The sequence below is a fragment of the Coffea eugenioides genome, chromosome 1 (genome assembly GCF_003713205.1).
Source record: "Coffea eugenioides isolate CCC68of chromosome 1, Ceug_1.0, whole genome shotgun sequence".
NCBI lineage: Eukaryota > Viridiplantae > Streptophyta > Magnoliopsida > Gentianales > Rubiaceae > Coffea > Coffea eugenioides.
The window spans coordinates 44101592-44120038 of NC_040035.1; the positions used below are offsets into that span (position 1 = coordinate 44101592).

Here is an 18447-nt window from a genome sequence, read left to right on the forward strand (position 1 = left end):
TCTTTTACCAGCTGTTTGGTAAGGGAGAATCACCACTATGGAATGGGTTTCAAGCTCGACACGCCCATACATACATGATGATTGGTTGACATCTATCACTATGGAAGACCCAAAAGTGCTCAATGGCCATTCCAGACCAAGTTGGACACTTTTGGGTCCATTCCCGAATTTCTCAACATGAAAAAATTTAATGAAAACATGACAAAGCCCAGCTCTTGCTGATTTAAAAAAAACTCCCATCATTCTCTCTGTCTGCAACCCTCATTTATACCTCCTCTCCTCTCTCGTCTTCTCTTTTTCCCTTCCCATAAGCCACAGAAAGTGGCCCTCATTTACTGGGTTTTTGTCAATTTTGTTGTAAAATTATGAAATCAGAAGAAAAATTAGAGGAAGAGAAATGGAGGTTGGTAAGATTCCTATGCAGATACAGCTACTACTGGTCTACCAAGCATCAGTTTTTTGGCAAAGGGAACCCCCCATAAAACCATAACTATTGATGGGTCATAGACATTGCCATTGCTGAGTCTGAACCAAGCGGGTGGTTAGTACCATTAACTATTTTCCTAAAGTGGGAATACTTGTGCTTGCATGGCATTCACTTCTCTGTCAAACTTCCCCTACTATCAGACTTGACTTGCTAGCTTACTGGGCAGATGGTGCTTGAAAAGCAGCAGTTGAAGGCACTTGATGTGAATGAAAAGCAGCATTAGATGTGGGACGTTGAAACATCCACCGGTCACGTTGTAAACAGCAAGTCAACTCACTAAGACACTAAGCTCCTAATAGCATTTCTATTGTACTTGCATAGCTAATAATACGGCAGGAAGATTGGGAGCTGATGAACGCAAGGAATTATCAGAAAAGAAAAAGATGTTATAAACGTGATAGCTCTCTACAAAACAAAGCAAGTCTAAAAGAGACTCTCACTGCCTCTCATCTCTATACTGCGATGCCTCGCATACATAAAACTGCATTCATTCATTCAGTTTTCGCAAGTCACCTCCTTGACTGGAGAAAGGGACCAAAAACTCTACTGCTATACAAAAATGGAAAGCCTCATCAAGCGAGAAGATCCACTGCGCTCCCATTAGAGACTTCTTCTTTTGATCTGCTGCTCCTTTTGCACCAACATAAATACCGAGGAATAGGCCCTCCTTCACCAATCACCCATGCATGCTCAGAAACAGCCTCTAGTGTCATCCTCCGTTCGGGGTCTGCAGAGACAATTTCTATAAGAAAGAATACAAGGGCCAAGAATTTCGTGTACAGGCTGAGAATGAAGAGAGAGCACAAGAAGGGAATGGCAGTATGTGTGCGGAAATCAACTTCTGAGCATCATCAGCTAATCAAAGACGTGAGACAAACCTTTGCAGAGAAGCCCCTCAATTAAGTCCTTCAGCAGGGGATTCATTCCATCAGGGAGATACAAGGGGTTATTAACGATCTGCGAAAAGAGTACAAGTCCCCAATTACAAACAGCTACAGAAACCAGCAAACGAACAAGGCATAAAAAGAATAACAAGCATTCCTGTTCTTTACAGGACATTTATACATAAGTGAGGAGGCAGTGGGACTACTGAATACCTTATCATACGTGTCCTGAAGGGTGTCCCCAAGAAATGGATACCTTCCCAACACCATGCAATATAATGTAACCCCAACTGCCCACGTGTCAGCAGCTTTGCCATGATAGGTTGAACCTGATAATTATATATATATAAAAAAAAATGACGTGACTATATTGGGCAAAGTACTTCTGTAAATATACAGAAGTGAAGTCTCAGGTCTAGCATACTTTCAACATCAGTCATACAACTACCTAAACAGCACTCTGGTGCGGTAAAAACAGGAGTCCCAGGAGAGCGGCGAAGTTCATCGTTATCATCCTAAGAGTAAAAGCAGAATAAGAGAACATCACCTACCAAAATTAGGAGGCAAAGCTATAAAATAAAACAACAATCACAGTCATAAAAACAAACCCGTTACAAAGTGCACACCGAATTGCTCACCAGGAGATCCTCACAATCCAACAAAATGGAGGCTTATTTCTAACAAAGGAAAGGTAACGCGCATGTGCCATAACAAAAGAGGAAGACTATTTCTTGCTTTAGTGTTTGGTGATTTCTTGGTTGAACGAAAAATTCTTGATCTATTTAATCTTTCTTAAGTTCCTTACTAAAAGGAATCTTTCTTCTATCAAGTAAGGATCAACCTTAAGGTAACAATATCAGGAAAACAGCAGTGCATTACCTCAACAACCTGACTAACACTGAAATCACCAATCTTCACAGTCCCAGAAGCAGTGACCAAGAGATTATCAGGTTTAATATCACCATGCACTACATTCTGTGGAATTGGAATGAAATTAGTCCAAAACATTAGAACATTTTAATGTTGAGCAAACAAAATATAAAGACAGAAGCTTAGGTAAGCTGTGCATGAGTAAGACATCATAGGAGGAAAAAAATGGCCATTTTCTTCGGCAAAGTTATAGGCTCATAACTAGGTGAGATGATTTGGGAGAGCAATCAAGTTTAGAGGTTTCAATCTTACCAGAATCTTAGATGCAGGTAAGAATACCATAAACCATCCACAACCAGACAATACCTAAATGATCCAACTTGCAAGATTACGTAGGAGGTAATCTATAAGCCTAAGTAGCATCCGTCAGAGGGGAAGAACTTATATTGTCTTCTAAGCAATGCAATAAATGAAGCAGAACACAGGCTGTAAAACCAGGTAAAAGCCACAATAGGCAGGGGTAGTATCAGCACAAGCTAGGACACTACCGAGATAAAATTTTTTTGTGATTATATCTCTAACAGACCTCATTCATGCAGCTACAATGGCTAATAGAACGCAAAAATGAAAATCCTGTCCCTTACAATGCTTGGTAGCCAAAAAAAACTGAAAGACGAGCACCATCACTAAGAAGCTCTATTTCGGATGGCTTTGAGCTTAAATTACCACAGAAAAGATTAAGACCCACTTCAAGCACAATGGATTGGCAATGAAACATATTCACAAAGCACGTCAGAAAACAAATTATAAAAGATTCAGTTTTAGTGAAGAAGCCTTGGGTTAGCCCCCCAAAAAATAAAAAGTATTGCCACAAATCAGCAGTTGGGATTAGCAGTTGACCAAGTAATTTGTGCAACAGCAAGCATCACGGAAAAACTTTAACAAAAGAAAAAAAATTACTTCAACACAAGGGAAACATAACATTTTAGTGGATTGGACCAGTTAGCTTAGAGTAAAGAAAGTGTGCATATAAGATGAGTCAAAAATGGACAATCCTTCTCTTACATGTGCATGAAGATACATCAAACCACAAATTATATCTCGGAAATACTTCCGTGAGGTACTTTCTCCAAGACCACCAGGTGGGCCAGCACCTTCAAAGACCCATTTGCCTTCCACATACTCCAGAACTGAACAAGAAATAGATAGAAGTGGTCAACTAAACTACCCACACACTAAATGTTTGGAAATTCATAAAGGTAAAGCAAGATGAAGAGCAAGTGCTTTATTTCAGGAACATTGATCTGTTTTTTCTGTTTTCTTCCTTTTATTTCTTTTGTCCCTTTAAAAGGAGAGGCTTGGAGTGGCGTGGGGGGCAATATTGAAGAATACCCATGTAGAAGTGATCTGTGGTTGGGTCATCAATCACCTCAACAAGATTCACTATATTTGGATGGTTCAAGGTTTTCATTATCAAAACCTGCAAGGCATAAGAATTGAAAGCATTAATTCATAATCCCAATAATCCGAAAATAGTGAACTAATTGATATTCACTACTTCTTCAAGAAAGCAATATAAACATTAAAGCCACCAATGCACAATAAAAAGCAGACTCACAAATGCTCTATTCTATAGTTGACCGCAATTGCAAACTTCCACGTATGATACAAAACATAAGAAAGACTACCAACCTTCAGAAAGCTCATCATAATAGAATATAAATCAGAAATGCAATAGAAATCATCCAAACTTCTCACTGTGACACTACAAAGTTAACCACAGAATTCAATAAAAGTACCTCGCGAAGGACATCACTCATAGCAGTCTCAAAAGGTCCAACCCTCAGCTTTAACAAATGAGACTTGTGAAAAGCCTGTGTTCAAAAGGAAAGAAAATTACTTATCTCCAGTATACCAGCTAAATTGTACCCATTCACCATTCCATCATTCATTTGATGTTACCATAACATTCAACAGATACCTAAAAGGACCATGCCTACTTTCTCTGTCTACATGGTTTGACATGAAACCCAAATGAACTAATTAGGTTCTGATTCTGGCTAAAACAAATTTTCAACGTTCAACCAACAGTAGAAGGCTCATCATACGAAGAATCGTCAAATCAATAGGCCTATCAAACATACCAAAGGCCTTTTGACAAATTAATGAAGTAAATGATTGAAAAAAATAAGCTACAAATTTGGCATAACATGCCAGTTCATTCAGAACATATTGCAAGAAACTACAAAAAAGTCTCCAAATTGTCCGAACAGTTCAGAAAACACAGCAGCAGGCATTACCTTTATCGCGTAATATTTCCCATCAACACTGCTATGATAAAGAACCTGTGACATTTTGTTAGGCATAAGACCACAGAATCACTGATTAAATGCCTATGGGCATAGATGAGCAGTAGATATCAAGAAAAGTACGCTCACCACTTTGCCATAGCTTCCAGAACCAATCTTATATTCACGAACATATTCATTAATCATCTTGTTCCCATTTTCATCCTTAGAAGAACCAACCATAGGATCAATTTATACTCGTAATATAGCAAAGATGAGTGCTAAATGCATTGACATCCAAACCGTCATTTAGCTACTTACTTCAGACCGCACAAGTTTGTGGGTTTCCTTCACTGGAACTTCCCTGCAAATCAATGAATTTTGAAGTCTATAATTGAGAATCTCCTCAGATCGTCTGACCGGACTTTGCAAGTCACTATCATCCCCATTTCCAGTATCATCACCATTATCAAACTCACCATCCTCCACTTCCATCTCTTGATCCAACAAGGATTCCTCTGAAGTGTAATTCCCAAAAACTCTAGGTCGCACAACTTTTTTCGGCTTTTTAGCAAAAGAAAAACCAAAACAACCACAGCAACCCATTTCCGTTGCTTCTGCAAGAGGATCTCTCTTGATGAACATGGCTAAGTTATTTCCGCCCAATAATCTACAGCAAAACAAGTTTTCTGATCCAAACACCTGAAAAATGCCACATTGACAGATGAAGATCTTAACCTATCAATCAAGAACCACACAACCTATACCCACACACACAAATTACTGCTACTAATTATGAAAGAAAGGGAAGGTGTTGATATTAACCTTATCAGCAAGTGATGTAATCTGGGCTTTGAAAGGCCCAAAGGCAGACTGCTATAATAAAGGATGCCATTCAGAGAAATGATAGAAGCAATTGATCAAACTGATGCCATTCACATTCCACCCTGACATCTCAAACAGGAGATTGCAGCCCAAAATACTTCCTAAATCTCCTGTATTCAATAAAAAGTAACAAATTTTACTTTTTTGCTAGACATTAACAATGTTAGATAGATGCAAATCAACCACGACAAGTTCAAAGACAGCAACATACTATTAGATAATCCAATTCCAATTTCTCAATAATTGCAATCAGCAAGCAAAGCAAATTGTATTTTCCAAAAAGGTTTTTTATACTTTATTCTCCAGCAAAAGGACAAGTCCCATCTAGAGTCGCAGACGATGGTGTCAAATACAGATAAAAAAGTGCAGTTCGAGGGGGGGGGGGGGAATAAACCATATGAAGATCGAAATTTTACATACCGATTACCACAATGAATGAAGCATCTCAGCAAAACCCTCGCTCCGAATTGAAGAAACAACCCAGCCGTTTACAATCCCGGAAGTTGAATTGTAACTGCCCTCGCAATTCAACAAATAAGAATATATGCTCCTGGCCACCGACTCGAAACTAATTAAATTATTGTATGAGTGAATCAAATAAGGAAATGAAAAAGATTCGATTTTGATAAATTATTGAGAAATTGCAGTTGATTTTGGAAAACCCTAAGAAATAGGAGGTAGAGAGGAGATTTAGGAGGGAAGGAAGAGGGATGCACGGCGAGGATTTATCTAAGGCGAATTTCAAATCCCTTTGTCTTATATGGAAATAGGAGGCCAGGGAAGAGATCCGGACTTGGGAGCTTTGAAAGAATTGGAGTTGGTATTTGGGGGATGGAATGGGGAGGGAAAGTATTCAACTTTCCATTCACATAAATAAGCCTCGACTGAAAATTTGGTTGTTACGTGGCTGCTCCCCGGCGAGGTTTGGTATGAGTTTGGTTTTGGGTTTAGACTTTGGAGTTCGGAAAATGGAAGAGATTGGAATGAAAGTGAGGGAAAGCTGAAAAAAGAGTACCGTAAATAGAGAATCAGATTCTTGCATTTAGAGTCTGTGAAATGTTCATCAACTCACCGCTTTGCTTAAGAGCGCTAAGTACAAAATGTGTGGAATATAGGTAGGAGACCTTGTCAAAGATGCTGGCATTTGTCAAAGGCTGGTTTTAGATTCCTGATGCTTCATGTGGTTCCAAAACAGCTGGAGTACCTTTTTTACAAAGGCAAGTTTGGCCGAGAAGAGAGATTTAAGATCCTTCGTGACTATAGATTGAATGTTCAATAGCATTGCTTGTAGTATTGAAAATTTCAAACACGTGTCAATGCAGCCTTTCTAGCTAAGATGGAGGGTGAGAAGTAGGGATGGCAATGGGGGCGGGTGCCCGCGGGTGCCCGCCGCGCGGGGGGCTCACGGGGCGGGGGTTGGGGCGGGGGGGAATTTTTTCCCCCCCGCTTAGAAACGGGGCGGGGGTATACTCCCCCGCCCCATCCCCCGCCCCGCCACCCGCAAAAAAAAAATTATATATATATATATAAATGACTATATATTATATGTAAGTTAATTAGTTATAAACTTATGATAATGATATTATTAGTTAGATGTATTATATAATGTATATTAGTTTATGTAATATAATTGATATTATCAATTATATGAATAATTATACATGTTACTAATAGAATTTATTAATTAGTTATACTAAATTTACTAATACATTTATACTAAATTTCTAATTACACTTAATAGAATAACACTTTTTTCTCAAAAAAAAGCACAAACACAATGATGAATTAGTGATTGCATTTGTACTAAAAGTGAAAATTTGACTATTTTAGTTATATTTATTTCATCATATTGGATTGTATTCAAATAACTTCTGTTTGATTGTTTTTATGAGTTTCAATTGTAAAATTACAATGAATAATAATTTGGTGATGTGTTGATATTTTAGTACTTGATTATTTATTAAAATTTAATTATAATAAAATTATATAATAAAATTTTATTAACCCCGCGGGTGCCCCCGCGGGGGAAGCGGGGCAAGGCGGGGCGGGCGGGGCGGGGGGAGCGGGAGGCGGGGGACGGGGCGGGGGACGGGGGGAACTAATAGGCAATGGGGCGGGGGACGGGGGAGGGGTCCCCCGCCCCAACCCCGCCCCGTTGCCATCCCTAGTGAGACGCGAGAAATATGCTGGGAAAAAGAAAGTAGGGCTCTCGGAGGGATTCAGATTTCAGGGTCGAAAAGAGGAAAGTACTAGTTGTAGGGACCATAAAAAAAGGGTGAGAATATATTTTGTTCACTTCTATGTGGACAATATTGGTATTTTAACAAAATTTGCCATGGCATATAGAGCTACAAACGAATCGAACTACTGACTCAATCAAAATTTCACTTAAACTCGGCCAATATCAAGTCGACCAAATCAAGTTATTAAAATCGAGCTGAGTATAAAGAAACTCAATTCGTTAGTTCATGAGTCAACTAATATTGAAATCGAGCTGAGTACGAAGAAACTCAACTTATTAACTTGTGAGTCGGTTCAATTATATATGTGTGTGTTTTTTTTTTTTTTTTTTTGTTGACGGAGTGGGGTGTCAGGGTCAAGTCCGTAAAGGCGGCCCGACTAATCCCCACTTCGGCCCGGCCCAGCGCCCCAACACACATATATGTGTGTGTTTGTATAGTGATAAAATTGAGTTGAATTTGATAAAATTGAGACAGACTCTAACTCAATTAAACCAAAGATGGACTTGATTTGTTTACGGACCTTATCATTATAACCTGCCTTAATGTGTGGGGGGCTCATTGGTTCAAATCAATTTGGAGAGCTTAATGCAAATACTAGTAGTATTAGAAAGGTTAGGACAATGAACCACCAGCCCAATGCATTAAATTTTGGTGGGGTTCCCATCAATTTGTGATATTAAAATTACTCTGTTCAAAAAATTCAAACGGATGCATAATATATTCGTTTAATACTCGTCTGATCCGGTGATAGTTCAGTCCCTTCGAGTTACTCTAGGATCTCTTCATGTCCTTCCCCCAGTGGAGGATAATGGGTCCCCAAATCGTAGTCCCTCAGAACGTGTGGCGGTGAAAGTGCAGATTTCCACTGAAAAACAAGTGTACAATACATGCGGCACGCTAGCAGTTCCATGATTCCAAATGTCACTGATCGAATTCCATCGTCTCTTTTTAATCTACTTTGCCTACGCAAGTGAAGCATAGTTGGACACGCCTCTTTCAGCCCCTGCTTCTTTCTTCTTTTAATAAAATTTGTAGCCGCCCACTTCCGACTCCCCACGCTTGCAACTAGGCAAAACATGGTCGTGGGCGTTCTGGCTTTACAGGGATCTTTCAACGAACACATCTCGGGTAATTTTCCATCCCCCCGCCGTTACCAAATTTCCATGCTCTTTTTTATTCTTGATATCTGATGAAAAATGTGATGTGATGATATGGGGAAGCCCTGAGAAGACTGGGAGTGAAGGGAGTAGAGATAAGGAAACCAGAACAGCTGCAGGATGTCACCTCTCTCATCATTCCCGGCGGCGAGAGTACCACCATGGCCAAGTTAGCCGAGTACCACAACCTGGTCTCATCTCCTCTCGCCCCTTTTCTACCTTTCTTATTTCTGTTTCTTTTCTCTCTTTCCATATGCGCACACACGTATAGCTTTCCGTGTTTGCATGTAATATTTTGTATTTCTGCATACTAAATGTTTATGTTGGTTTGTTGTAGATTAGACCATTAAATGGAATTGAGTCACTCTTTTGATATTCCTATTGAGTTTGACAAAGCACTTCTGGTTTCTTTGGTGACTTGTGGCAGAAAATGAAGAGTCTTTATTACTTGTATAATGTGTCAATGAAATTTTTCTGCCCCTCTTTTCACGTGGGGTTAATGTTAGTTAGACTGTCTGATAATGAATGTGTATTTTTGGTTTGTTTTCTTTGGGTTCAGGTCTTCTGGGAGGAACCAAGTTTGAATATGTCTCATTTCATTTTAGCTTTATATTTTGTGAAATTCTTTAGTTAAAGGATTATCATAATTTCTAGTTAGCTATCGTCAGCATTACCATGGTTGTTGTTGCTGTCACTGCTTCTTTTTGCTGATGTCGGCATGCTTCTAAGAGGCTAGGAGCTTACTTCATGTTGTCATTGCAGTTTCCTGCTTTGCGCGAGTTTGTTCAAATGGGAAAGCCAGTTTGGGGGACGTGTGCTGGCCTAATCTTTTTGGCAAACAAAGCCACTGGTGATTATCACTTTCATTTTGTGAATTGAAATTCTATGCTTTTCATGGTTATGAGGACTGCAATTGGCAATCTAGTGTGAATTGTATCACAATACAATCATTGCAGGGCAAAAAACTGGTGGGCAGGAACTTGTTGGAGGTCTTGATTGTACAGTCCACAGGAACTTCTTTGGCAGTCAGGTACTCTCTACTATCTTGAATTACGTTATAACCCAAAAAGGATCTATGGACTAAACTGTTTCATAGTCTATCAATAGCTTCATCTTTTTGCTGAGGCAACACAATTCTTGGTTTGGGCCTTTATTGGTTATATGTTATCCCCATCTGCTGAGCAAATTTGCCTTCAGTTGAATACTGAAATGTTTTTGTCACATGCTTAGTGAACAACTATACACGAACTAGCCCAAAAAAAAAAAGAAAAAGCAAAAAAAAAAATGCTGATTCTTGAATCATCATAGTGGATCATCTTGTTCTATCCTGATTCTATCATATGAGTAGTTGCTGACTGCTTGAATCTGGTGCTCTTTTTTTGTACCCTAAATTCTGTAGATTCAAAGCTTTGAGGCTGAGCTTTCAATTCCGGAAATTGCAGCCAAAGAAGGTGGTCCCCCAATTTTTCGAGGTGTTTTTATTCGTGCTCCTGGAATTCTTGATGTGGGACCTGGAGTAGAAGTTCTGGCTGATATTCCTGTCCCGTTTGACAAAGCTTCTAGTTCGGACCTTGGCATTCAGAGCCCAGAGGTCTGTTTATGTTTCCTAATTTTGTTTGGGTTTTCTCACCAACATTCATGTGGAGAAAAAAATTCTATTATGCAGTATCTGATGTGTGTATGAGAAGCTGTAAACTTGGTTGGGTATTGGCCTCATTTTGGGTTTGGATGCTTAGCTCCTGTTTACTGCTTCACAATCTTTTTTTTTTTTAATAATTTTAATCGATGAATGCATTGATTCTTAAGAGCCACATTTTTAGTTACCTGTTTATAAGTACATTGATTGTATTTTGTTGCACCAGCTTCACAATTAGAAACAGTGCAATCTGAGTGTGTGACTTGTGGCAGTTCTTGCTGATACTTATACCAAACTTTTGCAGAAAACACTTAATTGATATAAGGGTGAAACTTGATTCAGTTGTCAGTCGTAGGTTTGCTATGTGCCTATATGCTAACACCACTAGGATGCTTCTTTCATAGTTTCATGTAGTCCTAATTTCATGGTGTTTTATGAAGGCTGGTAATGCATTTAAGCATACAATTTTCTGTTTAGCATCTTGTGACTTATATCGTCTCTATTCCTCTCTTTGTTTGAATTTTAGGTAATTACTAGCGTACTTCATAATTGTACCAATTAATAGCACTTTATCAGCTTGAGTGTTTCCATGAAGCATATGAACTTTGGCCCTATGACCTCTTCTTGCTCATCTGACCTTGCAGGAACTCTTTGATATTTTGAGAGACTTAGACACTAGCAATTGTTTAATCGATACAGTAACAAAATTTTACTCTGGTTTAAAAGACGTCAACAAGATACGCGTGTGTTACCCATTTTGTGTGTCTGTGTTTATATTAAGTTTCGGATAGTCATAGATGCATGTATGCTAGTCTTCTGCTCATGGGCAGACCTAGAGGTACTGGGAACAAGATCCAATAATGTACGTTTAATCTTACAAGACTAAAATGTTCTCAACGAAGTCCTTTTAGTTAAAAACTACCTCCACAAATTTGTAAAAATTCAAATGCTACAGTGTTATTTATACGACTGCGGGAACTTTACCCTTCTGCATTCCTATTTGGTTCTGCTTGAATATACTAATGTCATGGAACAATGCCACTCTGTGCTTCTATTTGCACTGCACCATTCTCCTCCTTGTGGCTGGTAAGATACCCAATGTTCTCTGTGTGGGGATGTGTGTTCTGGGGCTGGTTTACATTATAGGAATTCTTGAGCTGCTATCTTTGAGTTTGATACATGGTGGATAGCTAATGCATTTCTAAGTATTTTTTGTAAGATCCACAACATTATGCATGTTTAATTGGTCATTTAATGGTTGCCATACTTGTCTTTTCTTATTTCAGGAGAATACACATTCAGAAAAGAAAGTGATTGTTGCGGTGAGGCAGGGGAACTTGTTAGCAACTGCTTTTCACCCTGAACTGACTGCTGATGGTAGATGGTGAGTATCTTCTGTTAATGAAATAACTATTTGCCTAATGTAATGGGTATAGGTTCTGAAGGTGATCTTTACAGGCATGCATACTTCTTGAAGATGGCGGGTGAGATTGGAGAAGGGGCACTGTGCTGCCGCTCCACATATGTGGAGGATCCAAGCTTCTCTGAGCGAGATAAAAGTGATCTTCCAATCTTTCAATAGCAAAAGAAGTAAAAAGTGGTAGGACTTTTTCTAAAAGAGAGGAAAAGTCAAATAGTTTCTTTGTGACTCTTTGTTCTCTTCTTAATCTGTGTTTTCATTTGTGGTTGTCTTGAACTTTCTAAGTTAATTCAGATAGACTTTTCAATAGAACTTCCAAAGTTAATTCAGATAGAACTTCCAAAGAGGGCCCTTAGTCCATACAAACTCTTCGCCTTGACAAAGAGAACTGATTTCTTATGGCTGCACACAAGATCATGTACATAATTACTTGAATTTGTTTGTTAAGCAAACTTGCAAGTTTTGCTTATGCAATTAGAATTTCAATTGTTATGGTGCATGGTATGTCTGATAGTTAATTGGATGCTGTTGTGTTCTCTGGTTGACAAAATTTGATTGCCGGATATCCAAAGCTTGTAGTTTTAGTGACAATGTAGTGGTCTGAGTTTTCATTTCTCCGCTCTGTTGTATCACTCGAACTTGCATCAAGGAGAAAAGCATCTCATTAAGAGCTGAATTAGTTTCTGTTTGTTTGTTTTTAAGGGTTCCAATTGTGAAATAACAGTGGATTCTTCTATTGGCAATGTCCTGTGCATCTCATGGTCTTTCAAAACTCAATTTCTTGGCTGTATTTGTCATGTCATTAGGATTTTTTGCCTCAACATAGACTAATTTGGAATTAAGTTCAGGATAAAAAGAGCTCTTGCCATAGGATTCTTAACTTCTACTGCTCGTTCCCCTGGAATAAATACTAATTCAGGCGTCACACACGTATCAGGTGAATTGGTTATGAAGGTCAGTACCCATCATTTGAAATTGTAGGTTATGGTGAATGGGGACACTCGTTTCCAAATAGGCAGAGTTGCACCGTATTTGAGCATTTTAAGTGGTTTACCTCCTAAACTCATCGTATCTTGCTGCTAAATTACAAAAAGATTAGTGTGTCAAATATCACTAAGGGAAAAAAATGGGTTCCTTCATTGTCTGCCAAGGTTCGTTTTCTCTGAGTTGTTCTTTTGATCTGAGTTTTGGAGGAAAGAGCGGACAAAAGCATTTTAAAGCTATTAAGATGGCTAAGCAAAACAAGGACAGAGCTACCAGCTGCAGTAGTCAGGTTGTTTAGATCAGCTGTTTGTAACACTAATATGTCGCCTTAGTTTATCTAATTCTCCAAGCTGGATCTCAATTACAGTTGTGCTTATGGCTTGATCTTAGGACAAGAAAAATTATAAAGTGATCCAATATCTGGTAATGCTGAACCAAAAGAAGTGCAGAATAACATTATACTAGCAATAACCTGTTTGAGATTCGACTGATTTGCTGAAGAAACATTTTTGGAGATAGAAGCAATTTTAAAGTGTTTGGTAATTTTAATTCTATAAACTTAGAAGTAGAGCTTTTAGTCTCAAAAGCACTACTATTATTAGAAGTTCAAAATTGGTGCTTTTAAAGGTACTTTCACGTTAAAAAAATTACTTTCATGTTAAAATAAAATTAACTTTGATTATTTTATCATAGATTTTGAATCAAAATTTTATTTTCATTGTACACAAAAAGCACTTATGTAATTTTGCACCCAAATAACATATAGGCTCTGTTTGGATTCCTCAATTTTTGAAAAATAAGTTTTTCGTATATAATGTTACATTAATACACAAACAAAAACAACTCTAAAATATTCATACAATATATCAAAAACAACTCCAAATATCCAAAAAAAAAAAAAGCCCCCTCCCATCACTCTTCACCACCACCGGCACACCCACAACCCTCCCTCCTCCTCCTTTTCCTTCTCCTCTCTCTTCTCCTTCCTTCCTTTTCCCTTCCCTTTCCCACCCCCAATCCCCCCTCCCTTCCACTGACCACAACCTTCCTGGTCAAGACCAAATTTGATCGCAACCAGAAAGGTCACGGCCAAAAGCAGCGACTCATGGCTTCTGGTCGTGACCTTTCTGGTAGCGACCTAAAAGGTTGCGGCTAGAGTCGCAGCCACCACCTGCAAGTGGGAGAGGAGATTGGGGTTGGGGGAAAGGAGGGGAGGGGGGAGAAGGGGGAGGAAAGAGAGGGGAGGGGGAGGAAAGAGAGGGGAGGAGGAGGAGGGAAGGGATGGTGGTGGTGGGTGATGTAAAATTTAAAAAAAAATACCTCAAAAAAGTTGTAAATTATAAAAATAACCCAAAATATATTTTAAAAATATCTCTAAAAACAATTCAAAAAACATTTATAGTAAAAGTTTTTTATACACAGCTATAGTACAATTTTTGAAAAACACTCCAAAAAACAGTTAATTCAAATAGAGTCATAATTAAATACTAACTAAAAACTTTTTATTGAAAACACTATTGAGTAGTAAGCGACCCAATCTCAAATGAGACGAAAAGTATTGCCATATCTTACCAATGCAACAACAATAATTAAGGAACAGTGCAATAGTACAAAGTATACATTGTAAAGCAAGCCTTTCTTCTAGCTGTCTTATGTTTAAGATGATTTATTGTTGAAGATAACAAGAAATTAAACAACACTGTGTTTGGATTTGGATAGAGTATTAGTACTCAAAATATTATTTAGAATAATTATTGTAACATTTTTATTGATTTGATATATACAAAATAAAAAAGATGGTTAACATATGTCACCTGCAAAAAGCAAGCGACTGCAACACAGGAATCCCTAAAATTAAAGAGATAAATTATCATTTAGTTTGTATCTGGGTTGTACGTCTCATCGAGTAGGATTTTCTTTTGAAACACTACTTGTATCCAACATGTTAAATTGTTAATACTACAGCAAATTAAGGAAACGCGTTTCTTGATTCTGTTTTTCGAGGAAGGCCGGCCATGCACTTTTGCCGGATCTGGGGTTGAGGCATACGGGATATTAGTACAGCTGATCTAGGTTTGAGGCACGATGAATGTTCCGGGACAACATACAGGTTGCTGTACTTTTCTCTCATGAAGTTTTGCTTGCTTGCGATTTTCATAGACGTACTTGGCATAAATGGAACAATAGCTCATCCCAATAACTAATGCACGTCCCATCAGAACAGTATTTGATTGTTTTCGGGAGTCACTCGTATAGAAATCTTGCAAACCAAGTCAAAGAACTGCAAAGCTAAGTTGCTTGATCCATGGTACCTTCTGTTCTCCCCAGCTTTCTGTACGTGGGTTTGAATAGTCGTTAATTTCAATTATTCCCATGTTAGGTTCTGGCAGTACCATGAACTTTTACTTGAGAATTAGCAAAGTCATCCACGTACGCATACATTCTCTGTTGCCTTAAGAACGTAGTTGAAGTCAACGAATCTTGCTTCTGATTGACTCAAAGGACTCATAATTCTACCCCAGTTTCTGGAGTCGCTTTAATCAAACTCCCAAAACTGCAGTTCTACGAAAATCAAGTGGAAAGAGCTGTACCTCTAAGTTTTAGTTCTGAAGAAGCAAAACTATTGGCATATATTTAAGCAGAACTTAATGCCCTGCTGAGCAAACTGCAACTATAAATACACTTCCACTTCCACCCCCTGCAGTGCTATCACACACTACAAACACTTCAAACACATAGAAGTACGTATAGAAGTAAACGGACAGGCATAGGACTGCATGCTAGTAGAAAGTAAAGATGGGTGGTAGAAGATGGTTGTGGTGCATCCTAGTTGTTTCCCTCCTGCTATTCATCTCTTTAGAAGCTGCCATTGCTGAAGGCGAAGGTGGCAAAGGCAATAATGGAGGCGATCATGGCGATGGGGGCAAGGGCAGCAATGATCAGGGCCAAAACACCAATGATCAGGGCCAGAACAACAATGATCAAGGCGAGAACAATAATGGCCAGGGGCAGAACCACAACAACAATAATGGCAACAATAACGATCACAATGGCAAAAATGGTGGGGATGGCAATGATAACAGTGGAAAAAATGGTGGCCAGGGAAGTGATAACAGTGGAAGAGGTGGTGGCAGAAATGGTGACAAAAACAAGGGGCCACCACCTCCACCGTCATACCCGCCTCCATCTCTAACTCCGCCATCAAAATTGCCTCCATCCCAACCTCCGTCATTACCTCTACCTCCATCACAGACGCCTCCATCAATACCCCCACCATCCAATTCCCCTCCATCTCTTCCTCCCCCATCACAATCCCCTCCATCTACTTCTCCACCTTCAACAGGCGATTCCACTGACTACTATGAGGTGTCACCCACGGAAAGGACAGGACAAGAACGATTCTTCTGCACAGCAACGAGTGCATGCTTTTGGAAGATCCTCACTTGCCCATCTGAGTGCCCTTCTAGGAAGCCCAAGGACAATAAGAATAAAGGATGCTTCGTTGATTGCAGCAGCAAGTGCGAGGCCAGTTGCAAGTGTAAGTTAGCTGACTATCACAACTTTTTTACTATTTCTTCTCGATTTTCAAGCCTTCATTCATATCTCTATGGAGTGGCTTCAGTTGCAAATTTGAATGCGATGGCTAAATTTCTTCTTACTCTTTGGCAGGGAGAAAACCTCAATGTGATGGGTTTGGCTCTTTATGCTATGATCCTCGGTTTGTTGGGGGTGATGGTATGATGTTTTACTTCCATGGATCAAAAGGAAGCGATTTCACCATTGTCTCAGATGACGACCTCCAAATCAATGCTCACTTCATTGGAACTCGACCAGAGGGTAGGACCCGCGACTTCACTTGGGTTCAAGCTCTCTCAATAATGTTCGACACCCACACACTTGTCCTAGCTGCTAAGAGAGTCTCCAGATGGGATGACAAGGTTGATGCTCTGATTGCGAAGTGGGACAATGAGATGATTAACATCCCAACAGATGGAGAAGCTGAGTGGAAAATCAACACTGGAAATAGGGTTGTGGTTGTCGAAAGAACCGATGATCATAACACAGTCAGGGCCACAGTCTCGGGACTGGTGCAGGTGGATGTCAGGGTGACCCCAATTGGTGAACAAGAAAACAAGGTTCACAATTACCAGATACCATCTGATGATGCATTTGCTCATTTGGAGACACAATTCAAGTTCTTCAAGCTTTCTGATTCTGTGGAGGGAGTTCTTGGGAAGAGTTACCAGCCAGGATTTGTAGGCCCAGCCAAGATGGGAGTGGCCATGCCACTGATGGGTGGGGAGGATAAATACCAGACTCCATCACTTACTTCACCGCTATGCAAATTATGCAGGTTCCAGAGGCCCTCCATCTCCATGGTTACTGCAATCTGATAATCTAAAATTTTTATACTGTTAGTGCTTTGAAAAAATATGTCTAAAATTCTCTGATTATTTTTGTGACCAATAATTGATATCGTCACCGTTGTTGTCTAAGCAGCGGATCTTTTGTATTGGTTAATTTGGACTGGTTACGTTATGTGACTAGAAATGTGAATAAGGGCAGTAAAATTTTGCTGCCCATGTCTATCAATTCCTACTTTTGGTCCGCTGTCCTTATCTCGAGTATCACACTACATGGTTGCTTGTGCACGAACATCTCTTCAGAAGTATTAGATTTGGAAGTTTTCGATATCGGTTCCAAAATCGGAGCCGGCTCCATTTGGATTAGCTATTTTTGGGAGTATTTTTTGAAAAATTTTACTATAGTAAAGTTTTTAGAGTATATTTTGGAATATTTTTAGAATATATTTTGGGATGTTTAAGAGTAGTAGAGTTTTTAGAATATATTTTGGGATATTTTTTAAATATTAAAAAAAAATTAGACTACTTTTTAGAGTATTTTTAAAAATAATTTATAATTTTTAAAAAATAATTTTTAAAAAACTGATAAATCCAAACAGCGCTATTATATCGAAATGGGATATCGGTTCCGCTCCTAGGTAGGATTGCCATTTGAGTTTTTGGAAGTCATAAAAAATGTTGAGTTTCCATTCCAAGAAAATGTACCCTTGACTATTAGTTTACGTTGCTATTTGTGAATTGTGATCAATAATGTCATTCAATGTCATATCAGTACAACATTACCCAAAAAAAAAAAAAAAGGGTCATATCAGTACAAACTCTTGGTTTTAACTGAATTTGTTAGTTTAAAAAAGTCACATTTAGCATAAACGTTTGTATTCAATTAAATTTGGTTTTTTAAATTCACATTTAGTACAAAATATGAAATTTAAATGAATTTGATTTCTAGAAATTGACATTCTATAGAGACTCTTAATTTTAACGGAATGTGTTTTTCTAATAGTAACATTTAATACATATTTGTAATTTTACCTTTCATGACATTGAACCAGCAGAACGACAAAACACTAAGGTTCAAAATGGATTTGTTAATGGATTTTAATTATTATCCTACTTTTTCTTACATTTATACACTTTCCTTAATTAATCCTCTTCATTTATATACTTTTCTTAATTAATCTTATATAGATCACCCGTTAGATAAATTGTTTGACAAATGCTGGCAAATC

At 38.6% G+C, this 18447-nt stretch overlaps 3 protein-coding genes across 5 annotated transcripts; 2 read left to right on the plus strand and 1 right to left on the minus strand.

The window, feature by feature from the left end:
• Window positions 1-836: 836 nt before the first annotated feature.
• LOC113778463 (serine/threonine-protein kinase GRIK2) lies at window positions 837-6592 on the minus strand. Of its 3 annotated transcripts, XM_027323891.1 has the most exons (14): window positions 6487-6592; window positions 5835-5964; window positions 5355-5524; window positions 4851-5231; window positions 4680-4754; window positions 4542-4586; window positions 4041-4115; window positions 3634-3721; window positions 3307-3431; window positions 2251-2346; window positions 1796-1886; window positions 1585-1700; window positions 1366-1444; window positions 837-1214 (listed from the first exon to the last, which is right to left on the minus strand). In XM_027323891.1, exons 4-14 carry the CDS (start codon window positions 5172-5174, stop codon window positions 1060-1062), a joined length of 1269 nt encoding a protein of 422 aa, XP_027179692.1. In that variant the 5' UTR covers window positions 5175-5231; window positions 5355-5524; window positions 5835-5964; window positions 6487-6592; the 3' UTR covers window positions 837-1059. The 3 variants fall into 3 exon arrangements, with proteins under 3 accessions (XP_027179692.1, XP_027179699.1, XP_027179684.1); XM_027323898.1 differs by lacking the exon at window positions 6487-6592 and having other exon boundaries at window positions 1820-1886; window positions 5835-6478; XM_027323883.1 differs by lacking the exon at window positions 6487-6592 and having other exon boundaries at window positions 5835-6478.
• A 2000-nt stretch (window positions 6593-8592) lies between these two features.
• LOC113783442 (probable pyridoxal 5'-phosphate synthase subunit PDX2) lies at window positions 8593-12374 on the plus strand. Its single transcript, XM_027329583.1, has 7 exons — window positions 8593-8785; window positions 8878-9005; window positions 9577-9664; window positions 9771-9844; window positions 10214-10405; window positions 11737-11834; window positions 11909-12374. The coding sequence occupies exons 1-7, from the start codon at window positions 8734-8736 to the stop codon at window positions 12030-12032; spliced, it is 756 nt and encodes a 251-aa protein (XP_027185384.1). The 5' UTR covers window positions 8593-8733; the 3' UTR covers window positions 12033-12374.
• Window positions 12375-15650: 3276 nt separating this feature from the next.
• LOC113773256 lies at window positions 15651-17248 on the plus strand. The gene is made up of 2 exons (XM_027317863.1): window positions 15651-16392; window positions 16524-17248. The coding sequence occupies exons 1-2, from the start codon at window positions 15651-15653 to the stop codon at window positions 17246-17248; spliced, it is 1467 nt and encodes a 488-aa protein (XP_027173664.1).
• The last annotated feature ends 1199 nt before the right edge of the window (window positions 17249-18447 follow it).

What these genes read in the sequence shown, in the direction of transcription:
- LOC113778463 (XM_027323891.1), bottom strand. Translation starts at nt 5,174, where the DNA reads ATGTTCATCAAGAGAGATCCTCTTGCAGAAGCAACGGAAATGGGTTGC. An exon ending in ACAAACTTGTGCGGTCTGAA is followed by an intron (nt 4,755 to 4,850) that starts GTAAGTAGCTAA and finishes GGTTCTTCTAAG; the next exon opens with GATGAAAATGGGAACAAGAT. An exon ending in TGAGTGATGTCCTTCGCGAG is followed by an intron (nt 3,722 to 4,040) that starts GTACTTTTATTG and finishes TATGCCTTGCAG; the next exon opens with GTTTTGATAATGAAAACCTT.
- LOC113783442 (XM_027329583.1), top strand. Translation starts at nt 8,734, where the DNA reads ATGGTCGTGGGCGTTCTGGCTTTACAGGGATCTTTCAACGAACACATC. An exon ending in GGAACTTCTTTGGCAGTCAG is followed by an intron (nt 9,845 to 10,213) that starts GTACTCTCTACT and finishes TAAATTCTGTAG; the next exon opens with ATTCAAAGCTTTGAGGCTGA. An exon ending in CTGACTGCTGATGGTAGATG is followed by an intron (nt 11,835 to 11,908) that starts GTGAGTATCTTC and finishes TGATCTTTACAG; the next exon opens with GCATGCATACTTCTTGAAGA.
- LOC113773256 (XM_027317863.1), top strand. Translation starts at nt 15,651, where the DNA reads ATGGGTGGTAGAAGATGGTTGTGGTGCATCCTAGTTGTTTCCCTCCTG. An exon ending in GTGCGAGGCCAGTTGCAAGT is followed by an intron (nt 16,393 to 16,523) that starts GTAAGTTAGCTG and finishes ACTCTTTGGCAG; the next exon opens with GGAGAAAACCTCAATGTGAT.